Raw genomic sequence first — 19,430 nt, 5'->3', positions numbered from 1 at the left:
GAGGCGGTGAAGTCACCATCCCTGCAAGTGTTCATAAAATGCCTGGACGTGCCACAGTCTAGTTGACAAGGTGGTGATTGGTCAAAAGTTGGACTCCATGATCTTGGAGGTTTTTTCCAACCTAAATGATTCTGATTCTGATCCCAGATGGAACTCCTGCTTTCTTTGCTGTACATCTCCTGTGGTCTCTTCTGAAAAATCACAGCTCTGTCTCCATGTTCCACTTAGCTCCATTGTTTGGCAATTCCATTTAAAGATGAAGCTGACTGAAGGCAGCAGCTGGTCTCTTTCATAATCAAGAGTGAGACAATTCAAACTACAAAGAACATAAGAAAGCAGCAGCTACTGCAGTCTTTGCAGGTTTCCTTTAGTTGTCTTTAACTGTTATATTGTGACTGTAATTTTGAACTCGTGTTCACCTTAACTAGAACTTAGGGAGGACTGATTTAATTTCCATAATATAAAATAATGATGAGTACATGGAACCCACAAGAGAATGGAAACCCAGTTCATTTATTATAACCTTGCTTCATGTGCAATGATAATGTTAAGTGATAGTGTCTTTGCAGGACCAGCACATGAGTTAATTTAAATTTATTAATTATGTTAAAAACTGTGTCACAGAAGGCAGTAAGGGCAGGGAATTCAAAGTTTTAAGTAATTCAATTTGAGGGAAGAGGGAAATTTCATAAGATGTAAAATGAAAAGTGCTTAACACAGTGTAAAAATATGATGAGCATAGTATGAGGACATGGCATAGACATCTGTGCCTTCTGCTACAGCAGAACAGCGTGGAAAGAGGGCTGGCAACTCCTGACACTTAACCAACATTATAATTTCTGCCTAATAACATGTTTGGGCAGAGAGATGTGCCAGAGCCCAGCTTAAAAAGACAAAATAGTCATCATACACCAGATTCACATGTGAGAATGGCAGATGTAGTAGGAAAGGAACCACAAGGGAAACTGCCAACCTTGCCCAATTCTGGGGTCTGTTTTCTACCAGCCCTGAGCTAACTGGAGCCTCTTGAGCAGCATACAATGGAGTTGCAAGAAGTCCGCTCCCAGCTTCCTCTTCACCAGCTTTCTAATGCAACAGCATAGCAGGGTAACAAGAGCAGATACAGACCCAGTATTTTACTATTCAAAATTGAAAAATAATGATAGGAAGAATTAGATAAAGAGTATAAACATAGCCACAGAAGCAGCTGTTCAACAGAAAAGCATTCATTCACTCAGCCTGTGTTAATCTAAGCCCTTGTATCAGAGCTGGCAGAAGGAAGAGATGCATTGAGAGCACCACATGGCACACCATGCCCTGCTCCACCACACTGTCTCCTCCCACCCTGTCACATCAGAAAGAGCCAGAATGCTGTAGCAATTTCCCCCCTTCTTTCCTCCATCGCATCAAAACCTGAGCTTTCACACTGGGTGCAAATACTGGTTTTCCTTCTGTTACTCGATTGCACACACACACTCCACAACCACAACCAACAGAACTCCAGCATGCTTATGTGACCACCTTGTGACCCACCAACAGGAAAACACGACGGACGAACTCCATACGTTTCCTTGCAGGGTGACCTTTAGCCTCAGTGAGTATAGTGTGCTGCCTTACAAAACAGCTGTATAGCCAGCTATCTTGGCATAGGGCAGGGAAATGGGAGGGCAAGGACACAGAGCTCAGGGAGGTGGCCTTTACAGCTTACTAGAGCTGGAATGGTAGCCTGTGCTGCTGAACTACAGCTTAAGCCAGCCAGACTAAAACCAAAGAAATATGAATAGTCCAGGGCCTAATACAGATGCTTCGAGAGGCAAAGCTGAAGACAAACCCACAGCAAACCACACTGTAACAGACGGGCATGATTGCCCAGACTCTGCCTTTGGAAGTGCAAGGGCTGAGCAAACTGTGTGTTGGAGAGGAGGTATCTGCCAGATGTTTAGTCCACATTTATCAGAGAGCGTGGGTTAGGGCAGAATCAAAATTGCTGTCAGTGGCTACACTGTATTCTCACAACTTTAAAAACAGGACAGCTTGCCAGCCATTGCCTTATTCATGTATCCAGGAACTCAGGCTACAAATTACTATATATTATGTAACCCAAGGCAAGCACCATTGTCTTACACTCTTTCTCTTGGAGTAGGGAAATCACCAGTGAACTAGCACTGAACGACATCATACAACATAGCATATTTACCCTAAATAGAAAGCTTCATCAATACTCTTCTACACTGACCTCATGTGTGGCTTATAGAGAAATCCAAGTTCCTGACAGCAGACAAAAGAATCAGTAAGATACAGAGCTATTGAGTGCTGCTCTCATGGAATAATATCTCAACATGATGTAAAAGAGATCAGGATTTCTGTCTTGGTTTTTACCTACCCAAACACAACTCCAGTTTTTTTTTTGCACAGCTCTAGTTTCCCTAACATGAGTCTCAGTATAAATGCCTCATTCTCTTTTACCTTCTATTGGGGTCTTACTCATTCAAACATATCTCTCTTCCTTTTCAGTGATATTACTAGGTATAATATTCTTGAGAGAATAATAGGTCCTTGAATGTGTCGATCCCAGAGTCTAGATGTAAGTCTTATAGTACTATGATAAAATTGCAGTACTTTAAAAGCTTATTATAGACAATAATTGCCAGACGTTTGTTACTCTGCACTTCAGTTACCACTTGCTAGATGACTTCAATTAGAGTCTCCTTTCTCAACTTTCCTACTCCTGAAGCTATAATAAACTCTACTTGCACTCAGCAAAGTCACATCTTCTGTGTTCTGGAATAATTTCTGGAATAAATATGTTCTCCCTTGACAACCTGCCTCACAAGTCTGATCTGTCAACACCTGAGCCCCTACTCCCTACTTGCCCTTCATGCCACAAATGTCATTTGTTCAACAAGGTTCTTGTCTTCCTTACCTCTGTACTCCAGTTTCTGCAAGTGATACTTTAAAGACTTTAGATTAATCTTCACAACAGTCTTCTAAGCAAATTATGGATACAATCCATTGATCAACACAATACCAAATACTCTGATTGCCCAAGTAAATAAAACAATCTCTTTAATTTCAAATTACTGCTGAATTATTGCCTCAGGAGAGCAATGAATTCCATGAAAGAAAAATGTTTAATTACTCTGTGTGAAAAACTGTTTCCAGTATTGGATTTTGAATATGCTCCTTCTTCTCTTTCTTTTATTGTCTCCTGATTCCTGCACAACAGTTGCTGTTCTCTATTTATTTTCTCTATACAATCTATCATTTCTACATGCTTTTATCTTGTACTAAGGTGACCCTCTCTCTTCTTTATTGTCTTTCTGATCTTCTGCACAATCCTGGCAGCATCTACAGTCATTGTGTTGTCATTTGCATCTGCAAAGTATCAAACTTTCAATTACATTTAGTAAAAATTTTAATTAAAATTGGCAATGGAATAGTTTGTTCTGCACACTCCAGTATAGCAGTAAAATGGGAAATAGTGACAGGCAACCCAGCTTTATGGATTTCACCAAGTAACAATTCTATTCCCTCCAAAGACAGCATTCCTCGAGTAGTGTAAGATCTAGCCTTAGTTGATCCCCTTCATCTTACACAACCATTAAATCTGAATCACCCGATATATGAATCCTTACCCAGACAACTCATAGAGTTCAAAGTTACAAGAAACCAACTATCTGGGATGGGATCAGGGCTGGAACACTGGACAAGCATATGCCCAGGACCTACTTTACATTCATACGAAATACAGCTCTGAAACATCATGAGCATTTGTGGATTTGTGGGTTTTTGTTTTCATTCCTCTCATCCCCTCTCTTCTCTTCCATCCCTGCGAGAAGGATCCATGCTTCTAAGACTGATGTATGGCACCTTGCCAGTATGGTGTTTTCATGGCCTGACACCAAGCATGTGCTGCTTGTCCTATGGCACAATGTAGAGACACTAACCCTGTTTGGAAACAAGACTCTCCCAGCTGGAAGAGTCAGATTTGGCAAACTTTTTTTGTCCATATCATCTGTCTGGAGAAATCCCTGGAGTGAATTGTCTTTTCAATGAATTATCCTTTAAGTAGTGCCAGGTCTGGTTTCACATGCTGTGTTTTGACTTAGCAGCTTTAGAGAAACTTGTTGCCTGACCTGAGCCAAAGCAATCTCTTGGCTATAAACCCAGCTGTGTGCTTGAAGGAATACTCCTCTTATTCTTACTGCCAAAATCCCTTTGTTTTAAGGCCATAGCAGGGAAAAAAGGGAAAAAAGAAAGCTACATCCAGAGAGGTGTACACAAATACACAATTCCTAGTCTTCAATTATATCACAAAATACTGTGCTCTTCAGACACCACTAACAGAAATATAAATTAACTGCTACAGTGTTCTAAGTTTCTGTAAAGCACCAATGAGTATTTTACTCAAGGTCACAGAAAGCTAACTGAAATACTGAAAGTAGTAAAGAAGTTAAGGATCAGCAAGAGAAAAATGCAAATTACTCATTTTTTTTCACCTGTATAGAAGTATTTCAGCAGTAATTTTTTCAGAAGAAAGAAATCAGTGATTACATAGAGGCTTTCAATACTATGCCTCATTGCAGTTTGCTGCACTTTCACAATGACTTCCAGAAATTTTGGATTTTCCTTGATGCTTTCTCCTTCAGATGAGACTGCAATCTGTCCCAGGAGCTCCTGGACATAGCCCACAGCAGGACACAGGGCACTGGAGCACATTATGATAAGAAGGATCAGCAGAACTAAGTATCCTCCCAGTTAAAAAAAAATCCAGAAAAACAACAGCAAGAAAAACCTTTAACCGCTTATCAGCATATAGTCAGATGTGGAGTTCCCATTTCACCAAGCAGCTGATTGAGTTACTAGTGCTTTAGATCTGAACAGACCAGAGAACCAAGGAAGAGATTAGGCCTCGTACCTGCTAGAGAGTGAGGAGGACCAGCCATTCCTGTTCCATGGAAACAGCAGAGGAAAACAAGGGAGATACTTTCTAATGGCTATAGAATTGCAGTAACTATCATACTGGCCCCAGAGCACATAGCCGAACTTCACAGACCCATCCCCTTGTTCTCTTTTCTGGTCATGAAACACTGGTTAGTCCTTCACTGCATGTAGCTCTGGAGAAATCAATTGGTGGTTGAAGCACCTGACAAATCAAAATGAAACAGACCCCAAATACCATTTACCACATATTTTTGCTTAGATCAGATATGTTTTAGAAGCTGACTTAAGAGGGCTTGATGCTATTCAAAATTCAGAGCTAGAAATCTATATATTTTCTAGGGCTTTACTGCTATGCACAAAACACAGACTGATGAATTCTATGCATTTTTTTAAGATTTGTATCAGCACAGTACAGAATTTCAACAACCAAACAGCCCTCTTAATTTATTTCCCTTGCATAGTTATTTTTTCCAGTACAATTTTGTAGGAGAGAATTACTCTGCTAGTTGGGAAAAGAAGTATGGCCAAGAAGCTGCACACAGTCCATAAAAATTTCTCACAAATGTGCATGACAAGCAAAAAAACCCCAAAAACAAAAAACCCTGTATTTCTGTTTATCTATCTATACATATACATGTGCACACATAGATAATTATACAGCCCTACACAGACAACATCTCCCTCAAAGCAATGTGCATAACACAGTTTCAATTCCTTGGGAAAAAGAATGTCTGGCTAGGACATGAGACAGAGACTGTTCTCTCCCCTACACCAAAATTAAAAGACACCCCGCTTACAGACACTTTAGTATCCAAGTTTCTTCTAGAGAGGAAGAAAGGCGGGGGGGGGGGGGGGGGGGCGGCAGAAATAGTTCTTTGGCTCTTCAGTCTGCGCATTTCTATGTTTTCACACAAAGAATGTTCCATAAACTCAAAAACCTCTCTTGGCCATATGTTTCTTCCAGCCACTCCTTGGAAACCATGTAAGTGTCTCTAATAAACATCTTGCTTAAAGGTAAATAGCTGTAAGACAGACAAGTCATCAGTCTGATGGCATTCCAAAGTCACAGGCTAATAACTTATGCCATCACAGGTTCTTTCCCTTTGCTGCAGACAACAACGGGGGAGAACAGAATGCTGTCTATACTACTTATTCCTTGAGAAAACCTGACATGCCTACACATTGGTAGCGTGAGCAGCAGCACAACACACTGAAACCGGGAAGAAAATGGAAGTGGCTTGTGAATCGCTACTGCATTGGCTTTTGGGCATATCAAACTTTAACAAAGACATTCTTGGATCCTACATTCTATCTAGCAATCAAAGTAATTTTCTTGATATTAGGCTGCGACATTGGGACAGAAAGAAAAGACTAATAAAAACACAACAGAAATACATGGAAGTAGAAAAGTCCACTTTGCATATTCAGTCCACCGCTTTGTCTTCTCCTTTATGTACCTTGGATCTTTCAAGTTGAGGAAAGGAGCCAAAGTTGCCTAAATTCACACAAGAGAAAAAAAAGCTATGGACAGACTAATCCTAGCAGTTAATATAGTAGCTACCGTGCCTTACCTTTGCAGTCTGAGGTGGATGCCTTTCCTAGTGACTGCAAACTGTGACTGCCTTTAACGTCAATTTGTGTGCCAGAATCACCAAATCCTTGAAAAACAACTCACTGACTTGCTAATAAAATAATATTCAGCAGTCCATTTATTACTGTCTCTCTAATGATGGCTCATTAGTTATCACCTGTGAATTATCTATTTCCTATGTCATATAGTTACTTAACATCTGAAATCTTAAGCAGGCACATGATGCCATTGAAGCCTCACCAGTAGAGTCTTTACAGCTCCAATAATCAAATTACACCTTCCCTTTCAGATTGACACACAAAACTAGGGGGGAAATCTAGTTAAGGTTCCTGAAAATGTAATTTATTTTCACTATAATGCTGTGGCACAAAGAGCGCCTATAGACAAGAGATTTTATTATTGTCTTTTTCTTCACATAACCGCCATCTGCCAATGGTCAGGATATCTGACAAAGGCTGGCAGCAAAGGAATTATTCCATTTGGAAAAAAAAATCCCAGAACAAAATCAAAAAACAAAAACCCAAAGGGGTGTAGGTTTTTTAATTTCTCTGCACTCTGTTTAGGACCAGAATTGAAATGGTTGAAAAAGAAAGAAGTGAAGGGGTAGAGAAAGTGAGAAATCTGGGACAATAAGAATCTAGTGATGAAGTTACTGGTAAAGTGTGTTTGGGGCTGGATCTTTGGTGTCATTCATCTCAGGCAAGTGTGTTTATCACTAAATTTGTGTCTCCACCTTCGTCCTGTTGAAACTCCTCTACCTTAGATAATGCCCATGCTACTCATTTGCAAGAAAGATAAGGCAGTCAGAAATGGCCTGCCACCCTTCTGGCACAGCTGCCTTCTCCCTTTCATCATGAAAAAGCAACTCTGGGTCCAAGGAATACTTTGTCTAGCAGTAAATTGAATCATCTTCATGTAAAAAGTGTTGGAACTCTTTTTAGAATAGGTCCACATTTGCTGTGGATTCTGTCACTTCTTCCCAAGCCACAGTCAATCAATGATGTTGCCAGTAAAACTCAAGTCTTCTCTGGAGGGACAACAGCAGCTCAACAGTACGAAGGTGTAGGCGGGGATCACTGTCATTTTGCTTGCTCTGTACTTGCTTATTACATAAGGACACATTTTTCGTGGCTATGAAACTCCACCAACATCCCAGTTACTGAAGACTTGAGTGCTCCCTTTCTCATGACATGTACTTTATGCAGTCCAGCAGCTGCCACCCACTGATTCTGCATCCAAAAAAACACCCATTAACTCAATACCTGTAAAAAGGCTACAGAACTCATACTGAAGGATTTCTTTAGTCAAAATATACTGAGTACCTCACTTAGTGCCCTGATGGACAGATTTAACTAGACAACAGTTTAACACCCATACTGAGGTATAAAAGGGTAGCCCTGACTTCCCAGTGCTAGTCTGACTACCTGTCAACAACTTCATCCAACCTGAGACAGGTCAGCTGGTGGTGCATACTTCACTACTGGAAGTGCTCCTGGAGCAAGGCACACACGGTTGGGTGAATAACACCACATTACCATGGTATGTACATATCGAAAGGGAGAGGCAACTCCCATAACACCTTCTCAACCCATAAACAGATGGAACTGGAGCTATCCACCTATTATTTATGCCATGGGGCTTCTTTTTGAGCAAGTATTATCATTACTATCAAGTACACATATTGCAGTAATGCCCAGTGGCTCCCTCTAAATGAAACCAGCACTAAATTCTGTCACCACGTTATTACAGCTTGACCTTACCTTCCATTCTGTATTTATTGCTGTCATCTGCAAGCTTTCTCCATAACAAATGCCACAAGGGAGCAAGTTCAGCACCCATTACTATCCTCTCTGTGCTGCTATGTCATGGTAGAAGTTTTTGTACCTCTGGGTCAACCCAAATGTGCTGGCATTACTGCAAGAGAGCGAAGTCTTTGACTTGAGTTATAGAGGCAGCAAATATACCGCCCAAATATGCTAGCTCTAACACTAATACAGTGTCAATTTTTTACCAAGATTCCATAGCCTTTCCTACAAGTTAAGCAGAAAGGCTAACAGCTACAATCCTCGAAAAAAAAAAAGGTTGCCCTTCACTGATCTCAAAAATTAGTAGCTCCAAGGCCACCAGCTCCTGGCAAGAGGATGACTAGGTTCATCCATAATTTCACCCTGTCTGGCTTTATTAAGTATTTAGTAAACAGGATTTTAGCTATAAATACCAATGAAAGGACTTAAGCATTCTGACACTTAAGTTTCTCTGTTTGTTAAAGGACAATTATCTTCAGTCAATTTATCTTTAGTCTTCTTTTCGTTTAACAAGCAAACCATCTTTCATCTTTACTCCTCCATCTCAGATCTCTTGTCAGGCTGTATAGCTAAAGGTAGGGCTTTAAGGACAGGACCCTAACACAAGGAGACTTGTCTTAAAATGATCAGGCTGGCACCCTTACAGTATAGAATCACAACCATGTGATTCTGAAAGCTTTTGACCCATTGAAAGTACATGAAAAGTACAATCTGATTCCTTCAGGAGAAGATTGTTTTTCTCATTAGAAAAGTTGTATTCTACCAATTTGTATAATTTTCTACCTGTCTACAGAAATACCTGTGAAGAAGAAAGGGGAAAACTGATGAGAACACAGGCTCAACAAGATTCAGGAAGAGAACACACATCCTTACATGCTCTCACAGAACTTCCTAAGAGTGCTGGGCTTTTCCTGGTTGCGTCTTTGCCGAAACCAACGTTGAATGCTACGTACATCCCAGTCCAGCTGCTTGGACAGGCCCTCCAGCCTCTTCTCATCTGGATGCTACAGAACAGAAAAGCATAAAAATTAATTTCTTGCCCAATTGTATTAACACTTTAAATTTAGAACCACTATAATTGACTCTTGACTTCTTGTCAAGGCTGCCTGTCAGGCACATGAATACACAGAAATACGTTCATAGAAATCTCTATTGGCAGATTCCCATCAAAATACATTCACAGTGACTAGTATTAATCTAGAATGGCAGATGCTATAATATGACATGCAAGTCATTACTAGTAAGAAACTTAGAGGGGACAATGAGATTAAAACTTGTCTGAAACTTGAAAGTGAAGGTAAGCAGGCATAAAATGCCATGCATTTCTCAAGGAGTGGGGCTTAGAACACCCTGCTGCCTGCCACATGCTATGCATGTTCCATCCTCCTACATCAGGATCTTTGTCCTTTCAGCTGTTGCAGTAGTGAAGATGGTCTGACTGACACAGAAAGAAGACAAATCCCATGTTTGTGCATTTTAATGTTAAAAAATGAGGTCACTAAGCAAAGTAACAACTTCAAAAGGAAAATCACCTTGACAACAATGAGAAAGAATTGTTTTCTGCAAAATTAATTACACACAAATATTCTCCAAAGCAGAAAATGTGGAGCTCTCATACCATTAGCATGGTTGCAAACCAGTAAGGAGGAAAGGCAAAAGAAAATCATTCTGTCCTTTTTTTGAAGAGCAGTACAGGCCACATCTCCAATCATCCAGCAACTCTATATGTACAGCACAGCATGTGTACTACTTATATATCTCTCTTGATCACATTGTTTTTTAAAGAAACAGGAAAAGCTTTTGGACAATCTGTTTTCTGGAGTTTTAGCTTTATTTCTGCATGTCAGTTACATAATTGAATGAGACACAACAGTTCTCATGACAAACACTTTTTAAAATGCTGCAAGATATACAACATCAAACTTTTGTCAGGCTGAAGTTTGTCTATCAACCTCCATGAAAACACAGAAAAGAAAGGGAAATGAAAGGATAAAACAAGAGAAAGATAAAGCATTTGCTGTCCATCCAAAGAGGTTTTTAGTCAAAGTAGCCACTAGTTTTTCAGTGGAAGGTTAAGAAAAGCAATTTCTGTAACCTTAGAAAAATGACATGCTTGATGCAGCTCTTGGGAGCTTGACTAGAAAGAACTGCTCTTTGGGACTCAAAAAAGGCAGCTAGTTAAGCTGGACAGTTTCTCTGAGAGCAGCTCCTCTGGAGCTCTTCACACTCAGATGTTATTTCAGGCCTTGTGACAGACTACCAGATTCCATAGGGGAATATTAAAAAAAAAAAACAAACACCAAAAAAACAAGAAAAGAAGAAAGAAGAAAAAAGGAAAACGACAATGAAAAACCCACAGCAAACAAAATCCAACCATTCAGCAGAGTCTGGGTGAGAGCACGTGCTGTAGCTTTCAGAAACAAGGTATGTATGATTCCCCCCTGAAAACAGGACAAAAGCTACACCAAGTGCAGTGGTGATCTCAGGATAGAGTAGGACACATCAGCAAGACAGATCCACATCATGTTTCACTGTCTGTCACACTGAACCCAATTTTGCCCTCTGATTCTAATACACTCTGAAATTTAGGCTGATGCCTTTGCCATGGCATGCCCAGCTGCAACCTGGAGACAAGGTGGGACTACAAAGTTCCAGCAGGAAAGTTTGGGATGCTTCAAAAGTATGGACAGAATGGCATAGAGATAGAGTTTAGATGCGGTGAGATATGCTGAGATAGAGATGTAAGTTGTGCGTGAAAAATTTGCACACAAAAAAATCTGCAAGCTCTATTATTCAGTCAATTTCTTCCACTGTTCTATCTCCTTCTCCTGTAGCTGCAACACCAGCAAGACACCAGCGCCCTGTCCTCAGGCAGTTCCCCTAGAAGGAATAGCTTTGAAATTTCATGGAAAACACAGTATCAGTCTTAGTGGTACTAGCTATTTTTTTCCCAAAGACTTTGTGGAAATTTCTAACACATAAGAAGCCAAAAAAAAAAAAAAGGCAAGCAGCCTGCCCAGGGAGGTGGTGGATTCTCCAACCCTGGAGGTTTTTCAGGTGAGACTGGACGTGGCACTTAGTGCCATGATCTAGTAATCAAAGTGGGGTTGGATTAAGGGTTGGACTTGATGATCTCAGAGGTCTCTTCCAACCAAACTGATTCTATGATTCTACAATATGACATCTACAAAGTGTTTCTGTGACAACTTTTTGATCAAAAGCTTACAGGAGACATCACGAAGGGACGCACAACTGCTCATACTGGTAGGCTAATGATGTCCCTAATATGTGCATTTCTGAATTTAGGTATAAAAATGCAGCACTGCATTTATCTGTTAGCTTTGCTTTGCTCAGACATAGTTTGTAGTGCAATATCCCACTTTATAAGGTAAAGACTTTAGTTAGACACTCTACCTTTGTAATAGCTGTGAAAACTTTTTCCAGGATAGCATTAGGTTGAGCTTTCTGTGGTCCATTCGCTTGGACTTTAAGGCCTAAGGCACATGGTTTAGCAATGAACCTGTGAGAAACAGAAGAAAGAAAACAGGTGAAATCCTTGTGTGATTTACTTCCTTACTGTTATCAGTCAATGACACGTGGTAAATGGGCAAACATTATAACCCTGCCAACAAAACCAGTACTTAGCTTTACAGCTCAAAAGCAAGCTCATACAGGCAATTGCATCACAACTGAAGTAACATCACTTTGAAGGATGAAAGGAACTCTCACAGTGCACATGAAACAAAGGATTTTCTTTAATGTTGTAAAAAAAGGGATTAGAACAAAAGCGTGAGAGGAATGCCTCCTAGAGAAGCATCAACTAATGAAAAGAGCAGGGCAGCTTGCAGAGATGAAGACCACGTAATAATATCCTCCAAACAGAGCCTTTTTCATAAACCAGTTTCCAAAGGAGCTACTGCCTCAGGACTCCTTTTGCACAATGGAATTTCAAAATCCTGAAAGGCAGCAAGCACTTAAGCTGACCAGTCAATAAAATTTTCTAAAAGCATAAAGTTTACATGATGCAGAGCCACAACAATGCTCTGCCTCCAAACTCTTCTGCTAAAATACAAAGCTATCACAGATCCTAACACCAATACTTAAGTCCTCTGATACATTTTAGAGATGAATTGCATAGTTTACATCACATATACTCAAAGACCATCACTCTACTTATCACAAACTAAATTATTTGTAACTCTGAGTTCAACTCTGGAATTCCCATGAAAGCTGCAAACTCTGTACAGGGACCATATTCACATGAACATTATAAACTTCTGCCATCTTTGAACTATGTAACTCTTGACTTCACTTAAAAAACTTCAGTTTCCAAAGACATTATTTACCAACAAGGACCAAAACAAGACTCTGTAATTTAGTTCCACATTTATCCAACTGAATGACCACAAGGTATTAAAAATAATTTAATTATTATCCATAAACAAGCCCCATTTTAAGCACTTCCTCCTTGCTTTTCTCCTTTTGCTGAGTGAAAGAATGAGATAGCCACAATATAATTCCAACAGAAAGGCAGTTCCTAAATATCTTAATATAGGAAAAAAATTTAATTTGTTAAAGTCAAAAGCAAAAAGACTTAAGACTTAAAAAGTCCCAGTTTGAAAAAATTCAACAGGAAGCAATTCCAGCAAGCTTCATGCTGAGCTGATCTTCATTTAAATCTAACCAAACCAACCGGGTTTGCTTAAATGACATTCTTAAAATGACATGTCATGTTAATGAATAAAGCACAGCTATAGGGTTTGTTTTGATTTTAAAAAAAGAATTATAATACTGATGTTATACTCATTGCCTAAAACAAAACACATTTTCTAAATACAAAAGAGAGATTTTCTTCCTTTGTTGCTTGTTTTTCGCATGCACGGAAGGAATGGGCACGTGACCCAAACCAGAGCTCATCCACAAGGATGGCAAAAGCAGTAAAGACATGTACAGGGTACACAGCTGCAAGACACAGGATGATCTTGGTCAGCTATGTCAGGGACAAAGGGACAGGGAAAGCTTCAAAAATCCCACAAAGGTCCTACTAGGACACTCAAGAGAAACAAAGCAGCTTTAACAGAAACATTTTATATACCTGCAATACTGAGCAGCCCTGACCACTAGTTGAAGTGTGCATGAGCCATGCTGTGTCATGTGACTACTTTTGGTGGAACTTATCCAATTTAAGAAATGTTTGTCACTTTTCATACAAAAGCTTAAACCAATTCAAGCTGTGCTTTGCAGTATAAAAATTGTTTTTCAAGGCAAAAATAGAATTCTAAAGCAGAATTTAATTAATAGGATCCCAAGTGTCCTACCAGGTGTCATAAAAAAGCATCATTAACATGATAGGTTTCTGTAGTAACTTAAACTGATCCATAGATAAAACAAATAGAAATAATGTTTGATACAGTTACAAACTATAAGTGTTTTGCCAAATCCTGCACTTCTTACAACACTATTCATTTTTTCCAGTTCTGCTAACACTGTGGTATTCAATTCCCTAAACAGTCTTACTGAAACCCGTGGGACTATTTATTGCATAAGGTACTGCAATTAAGAGGGAATAACTATTGTGAATGAGTAAGGAGAGCAGAATTGAGTATATTGCCAGCTTTTCTCTTTTAAAACATGTAAATCTGAACAAACACCACTTCAGTATCTTTTTCAACGGATTCCTGTACAGCTGAATTGAAAGCTGGTATTCAATTACACAGAAATTAAAGGACAAGCATTTTTTGCTGAATGCTGCCCCTCTATTCTAGATCTAGAAATGAAAGACCAATATAAACAAGGGAATTAAACTCAGAATTCAAGAAACTTTTTAAAGGCAGTTTCCTCATTCACAGTCTAAAGCCACATTTGAAAACAAAACCAAACCGAACAGCCCATGGTCAGGCAGTTCAGATAACGTGGGTTAGTGCAGTGCATGGCAGTGGAGAGTGCAGCCCCACAAACACCACCCCATGTGCCTGAAGAGCAGTGTTTGAGTGCCCCATGGCCCCTCCAGGCCGGGGCTGCTTTGCATTTTGGTATGTCAGCAAGAGCCTTCTCCTACTGAGCATCCCAAGTACTGTCTCAAAGGAAAGTGTGCAGGAGAGGGCAGGGCCAACCCTCTCAGGGACCTATTCCCAACCCTCCTAAAACAACTTCAGAAAAGCAACGTATGCACCTGCCTTTCATCTGGGAGATTCAATGCTTTTCCTTCTCTTCTCATAGAGATGCATTAGCTGTTATTTCAACACCAACATCATTATCCCATACTTGACATCAAATTATACAATCTAAGCACTATATGGTGCAATCCACATGTGTTTCTAAAAAACAAAAGCTAAGCAGCTTCCAATAGAATTCAGCTTCCTGAATTAGTGAAGTTTTGTCTTTGTTTGGGTCAAATTATTGGAAAGCACTCAAACTCATGAGAGAGGGGAAATGGTTGCTGGAAAATAAGTACTTTGGAGTTTGAGGTTTCTTTTCTCCCCAAGGTTTTAAAAGCATTTTGTTCATGTTTTGACCCAAGAGAACAAGCAAATATCTTTGACCTCAGCATTTCCACAAAATATTCTAAGTTTCATTAAAAGGCTTAAGAAAACTAACCACAAAAACAACCAATCAACAAAAAACCCCATCAATCACCAATATCTTGCTACTTAAACACAGAGATGGAAAGCTACTTGAAATCTTTCCAAGCAAAGGGCACTGCTCATCCCTCCTAACAAAATTCAAACTACATGTCAAGCTGGTGGAAGAAAACACATCTATTGCAATACTTGGACCTCACAGAGCAGGGCTGGAGGAAGCCTGCAGTGCCATTGAGGGCTAGTGCAACTGAAGGTCTGTATGAGAAACTATTCATCTATAATAAGAAAGTGCAATCCAATACCTTACTGAGTGCAGGTGTTTGCTAGGATCTAGCATGGGCAGAGTCCCAGAAGCCAGTGGTGGCAGAAGGCAACATATCCCTGCACATGGGCTCCATCAGGTTTGCTCCACTGGCCAGATGGAACACCTGACAGCTGCCACAGGCCCTGTAATGCCACTGCACCACTCCTATCTTAAACTTTTGACAGAAATTATTCTTTCCTTTCATATATCAAAGATGGACATAAAAGGCAGGCTAAAGGATAGCACTACACCTATAAAACTTGATGCAATAGAAATACAGACACATATACAGATTAGCTGTATAAAACCACTCCAGCTTTGCTGGCAAGAGCAGTATTTTTACCTCAAAAAGGGTCTCGTAATTTTTCAGCTGGGAAACAAAGTGCCCTATAAATTCAGCATATTGTCCTAACAAAACAGCATTCAGCATCAACTGTTTTTTTCATACTTTGGATGCCATGCAAGTGAAAAATGGTTTTCTACAGATCAGCTTCAGAGAAGAAAATTTGGTCACAGTAATTTACTCAGGGAAGTAAGGGACATTAGGGCTTCCATTCAGGAGTACTTTCACATAATAGCAAGTTTCACTTTTCCCCAACAGTCTGTGAAAGGTAGCTGGGGGAAAAAAAGATTTAGCAGCTGTATTTCAGCTTGCACACTTACTGGTTAGTGCAGTGCTAACACATACAGTTTTAACTAAAGAAAAAAAATTATCCTTATCACTCAACAGTAGCATTACAAAACGCTTTGCCCTACAGTTACTCTTAAGGAACACAACTGACATGACTGTTCCATACCTTTCAATTACTGTAAAACTCTTTCATTTTTGCAGTTGGATTTACTATACTGCCTTTTTTTTTCTTTTTTTTTTTTGACTGAACATACACACCTAAAAGACATCTCTCCTCATTGTTCAAAGTCAAAAATACTCCTCTTTTCTGGAGATTTTGCTCCAGTAACAAAATCCACGACCAGTAACATCTACTTGGCTTAAGCTACCTTTGCACACCTGCCAGCTCCCATCACAAGCTGCAGGCCAGACCCCACTGGTCACAGCCCCAATTCCAGACCCTGTTCACATGTACTGCTAAACCTTTTTGCCTTACAGAGTTGGAAAACCTATTTAATTTTTTCTCCAGGGTAGTTCACAGTAGGACTGACTGGTGCAGAGGGTGTTCAGCTACCACTATGGGACTATCGCAGTGCAGCGTCTACCAGCAGTGCTCCAGTTGCTTTTCCAGTTAGTATGTTACTATGAAAATGGGACATAATCAAATATGGAAACATTTTTTTAAAATATACGTATGAACAAAGTTATAAGCATTTCAGTTTCTCATGAAACTACGTAAGACTGAAGAGCTGAAATGGGGAGGAACTTCAAGCTCAAGAATAGAAACAAGCCCTGCACAAATGCAGACAAAGGTCACAAATAAGTATTTTTGCAGCCAGCTGTCTAATGCTTTCTTTCTTTGTAATGCCTAAAAATAAAGAGTTTAGTCACTCTGTAACTTTCCAAGCACAGATCAGGCAGAGGGAGCAGGAATGGAAAGGGAGATATGTTAGTTGTCCCCACGTCTCCCACATGATGCCTTCTCTCAATTGCCCTCCACCAGCATCACCAAGGCTGTAGAAGGTATGGATGATGCAATGATGAAAGTTATCACTTGCACCCTTTTCACACACAGTAATATCAGGACACATGAGTGAGGGTCAATGGTAAAATTCGGGACTCCAAAATTCTAGCCCACTCCTAAAGGTCAGTGAAGCTAAAAATATTCTCCAAACTTCTAAAGTTGCGGCTTAGGGACTTTCTAGACCAAAAAAGGCATCTTTGCACATAGCAGTCCCGAAAGAGCTGACCATCCCTCCCCAAGCTGCACTAGTAGCTCATTAAGGATGTGAAAACTTTCCACAGCCTATTGAAGAGCTCCCCAGTATAAATTCAGACTGTGTGAAGATAACTCATTGCTGGCCAGTTTCACTTCTGCTTTATTTCTTGCATTGAGTAAAAATGAATAGTCAATCCCAAAGCATCTTTTCTGTGCCACGCCTGACACTACAGATTTGTCTCCTCCTCCCCTCTACCACCTTCTAAAATACAGAGCTGATACACCCTTTCATTTCAGCAAGTCGGGGCAACTAAAGTGAAGAGTCAACCATTAAACTTCTACATATGAAAAGACATACAGTCAAAATGGGATTAGATGCTGGACATAGAAAAGGGCAGGAAGACAGCACAGAAAGAAATGAAAGACTGACAATTTCATTTTTAAATCATAGCAGGCTACCCTAAAACAATGATGCTGTTCTAACACCCCAACCCCCGGCCCTGCAGCATTACTTTATCTTTTACTCTGCTCACCTCTTCTGTGAGGGGAAAAAAAAAATTAAATTGTGAGGAATACCTATGTCTACTTTAAAGCCACATGCCATCCACTGGCCTCTTGGCACATACACACATTTAATGCAGTTCTCCTTCATCCATCAGGACAGATTCCAAGGTGCAAAAGAAACTGCAGTTATCTGCCACTCAGACATGACTCAAAAGTTGCTCACTGGCTCATAGCAATTGTCTAAAGAAGTAAAAGTCTAAGCAATCGTTTTCATATATAACATACTCTTCCCACTAGAAAGCGAATGCTACTCCTCCAGGTTCGTTTGTGGTAGTTCTTAGCTTGGTCTCATCACTGATAACTGATAACAATGATATGATAACTCATCAATGTCCTTTTAAATTCTAATTTATTCTCCTTACTTTGATCTATTTACTACCAGAAGGCGAAAAAAATGAAGGATGTAGTTAAAAAACCCTAGTGATCACTCTAAAAACATACAGTTCACCTGATATTATCACTAGAGACTATAGGAAATCACAGAACAGAACTTCATTAGAAACAATTTTGATTCTAGCTGGTAGGAATTAGTCACAAAAGATATTCACGATGGTATTTATTCACTGTATATTTCATATGTGTATGAGCACATTCACATATGTGTAGACTGAAACAACCACAGCTGTAAGAATTAGTGTCTTATTTCTTTCCAGACACTTTGCACAAACTCAGAACAAAACTCAGTTCCTAAATGGCACAAAAATCTAGTTTCTCAGTTTATTTCTAATTAGATTCCAATATAAAAAGATAAAAAATACATGGAGATATTTAGGAAACCTATTTCTGAAGACTCATGCAACCAAACTGCACAGTAATTTATTTTTGCTATTTTATCCTTAAATTGTTATTACTTAAGAAAATAATAACTGTTCAAAATGCACAGCCAGGATGGGGCGGGCTGACCTGAGCCGTTCCCACCTGCCCAGGCACAGCACCCTGAGCAGGGGAGTCACCCAAAGCACTCAGGGCTTGCTCACCCACACTTGTCCCACTCTGCCAGTTTTACTGCAGCCACAGAAGCAGCAGATTAGGGCTTCAAGAAACTGAAGACTATCACTGTCCATCACCCCAGAAAATCATGGAGTTTTCAGCTGGATCAGCAACTGGATCTGATTCACTCCATCAACACAGCATCGCTAAACTGAGACATTAGCAAACCTGAGTGTGAACTCTAGAGGCTCAAGTGAGGCCATCACAGGACCATATTCAGATTCTGCTTTGGAAATGTGACTTTTGTATTTCTTAAAATGTATTATCTTCTGAGAAAAGGTATTAAAAAGCATATTAGGATTCTTATAATTCAAAATACTTATTACGAATTAGTTTTTCCAAAAGAAGTGCTTCAGTAAGAGATTTCTAAAAATACCCATAACAAATGCTCCCACCTGAAACCTCAAAATGCAACTCAGATGGGCCCCTTTTGAGAAGTAGTTTCTACCTACATCATATGACTATTAAATACCATATGGACTGATCAAAACATCCAACAAAGACAAAAAGCAACTAGTTCTCGCTAGCTCACAAGTCTTCCTGTAGAATTTTCACCTTCATCTTTCTATTCTATTGCTGAATTTTCTTAATGCTTTCTTGTTTGATTGCCACCTCAGCAGGGCACTCTTTTGGGAGGGCAGAGAAGCAATCTGGAAGGCAGTTGCAGCTCTGCATTCAGAAGTGCAGAGCATCCAGCCCTCTAGATGAGTTCAGTGACCCTCTGTGCATTCCACCATCTATTGGGAGCCAGGGAAACCAGAGCCTACGAGTGCAGGATATACTATATTGCAGGGTTTGAAATGCAGAGCCTTATGTTTTCTG

General features: G+C 39.8%; 1 protein-coding gene across 3 annotated transcripts in view; it reads right to left on the bottom strand.

Moving 5' to 3' along the window:
* Positions 1-19,430, bottom strand: part of CERS6 (ceramide synthase 6) — a 115,916-nt gene that overhangs the window by 72,894 nt on the left and 23,592 nt on the right. For all 3 annotated transcript variants that reach the window (XM_071561678.1, XM_071561677.1, XM_071561679.1), the window contains 2 exons: positions 11,755-11,860; positions 9,214-9,344 (listed from right to left, as the gene is read on the bottom strand). In XM_071561678.1, coding sequence (XP_071417779.1) covers positions 9,214-9,344; positions 11,755-11,860 — 237 coding nt within the window. The remainder of the gene's footprint in view (positions 1-9,213; positions 9,345-11,754; positions 11,861-19,430) is intronic.

This window comes from Pithys albifrons, chromosome 8, assembly GCF_047495875.1.
Source record: "Pithys albifrons albifrons isolate INPA30051 chromosome 8, PitAlb_v1, whole genome shotgun sequence".
NCBI classification, from domain to species: domain Eukaryota; kingdom Metazoa; phylum Chordata; class Aves; order Passeriformes; family Thamnophilidae; genus Pithys; species Pithys albifrons.
The sequence above is the reverse complement of the archived record's forward strand: the minus strand, read 5'-3'. Positions and strand labels throughout refer to the sequence as shown.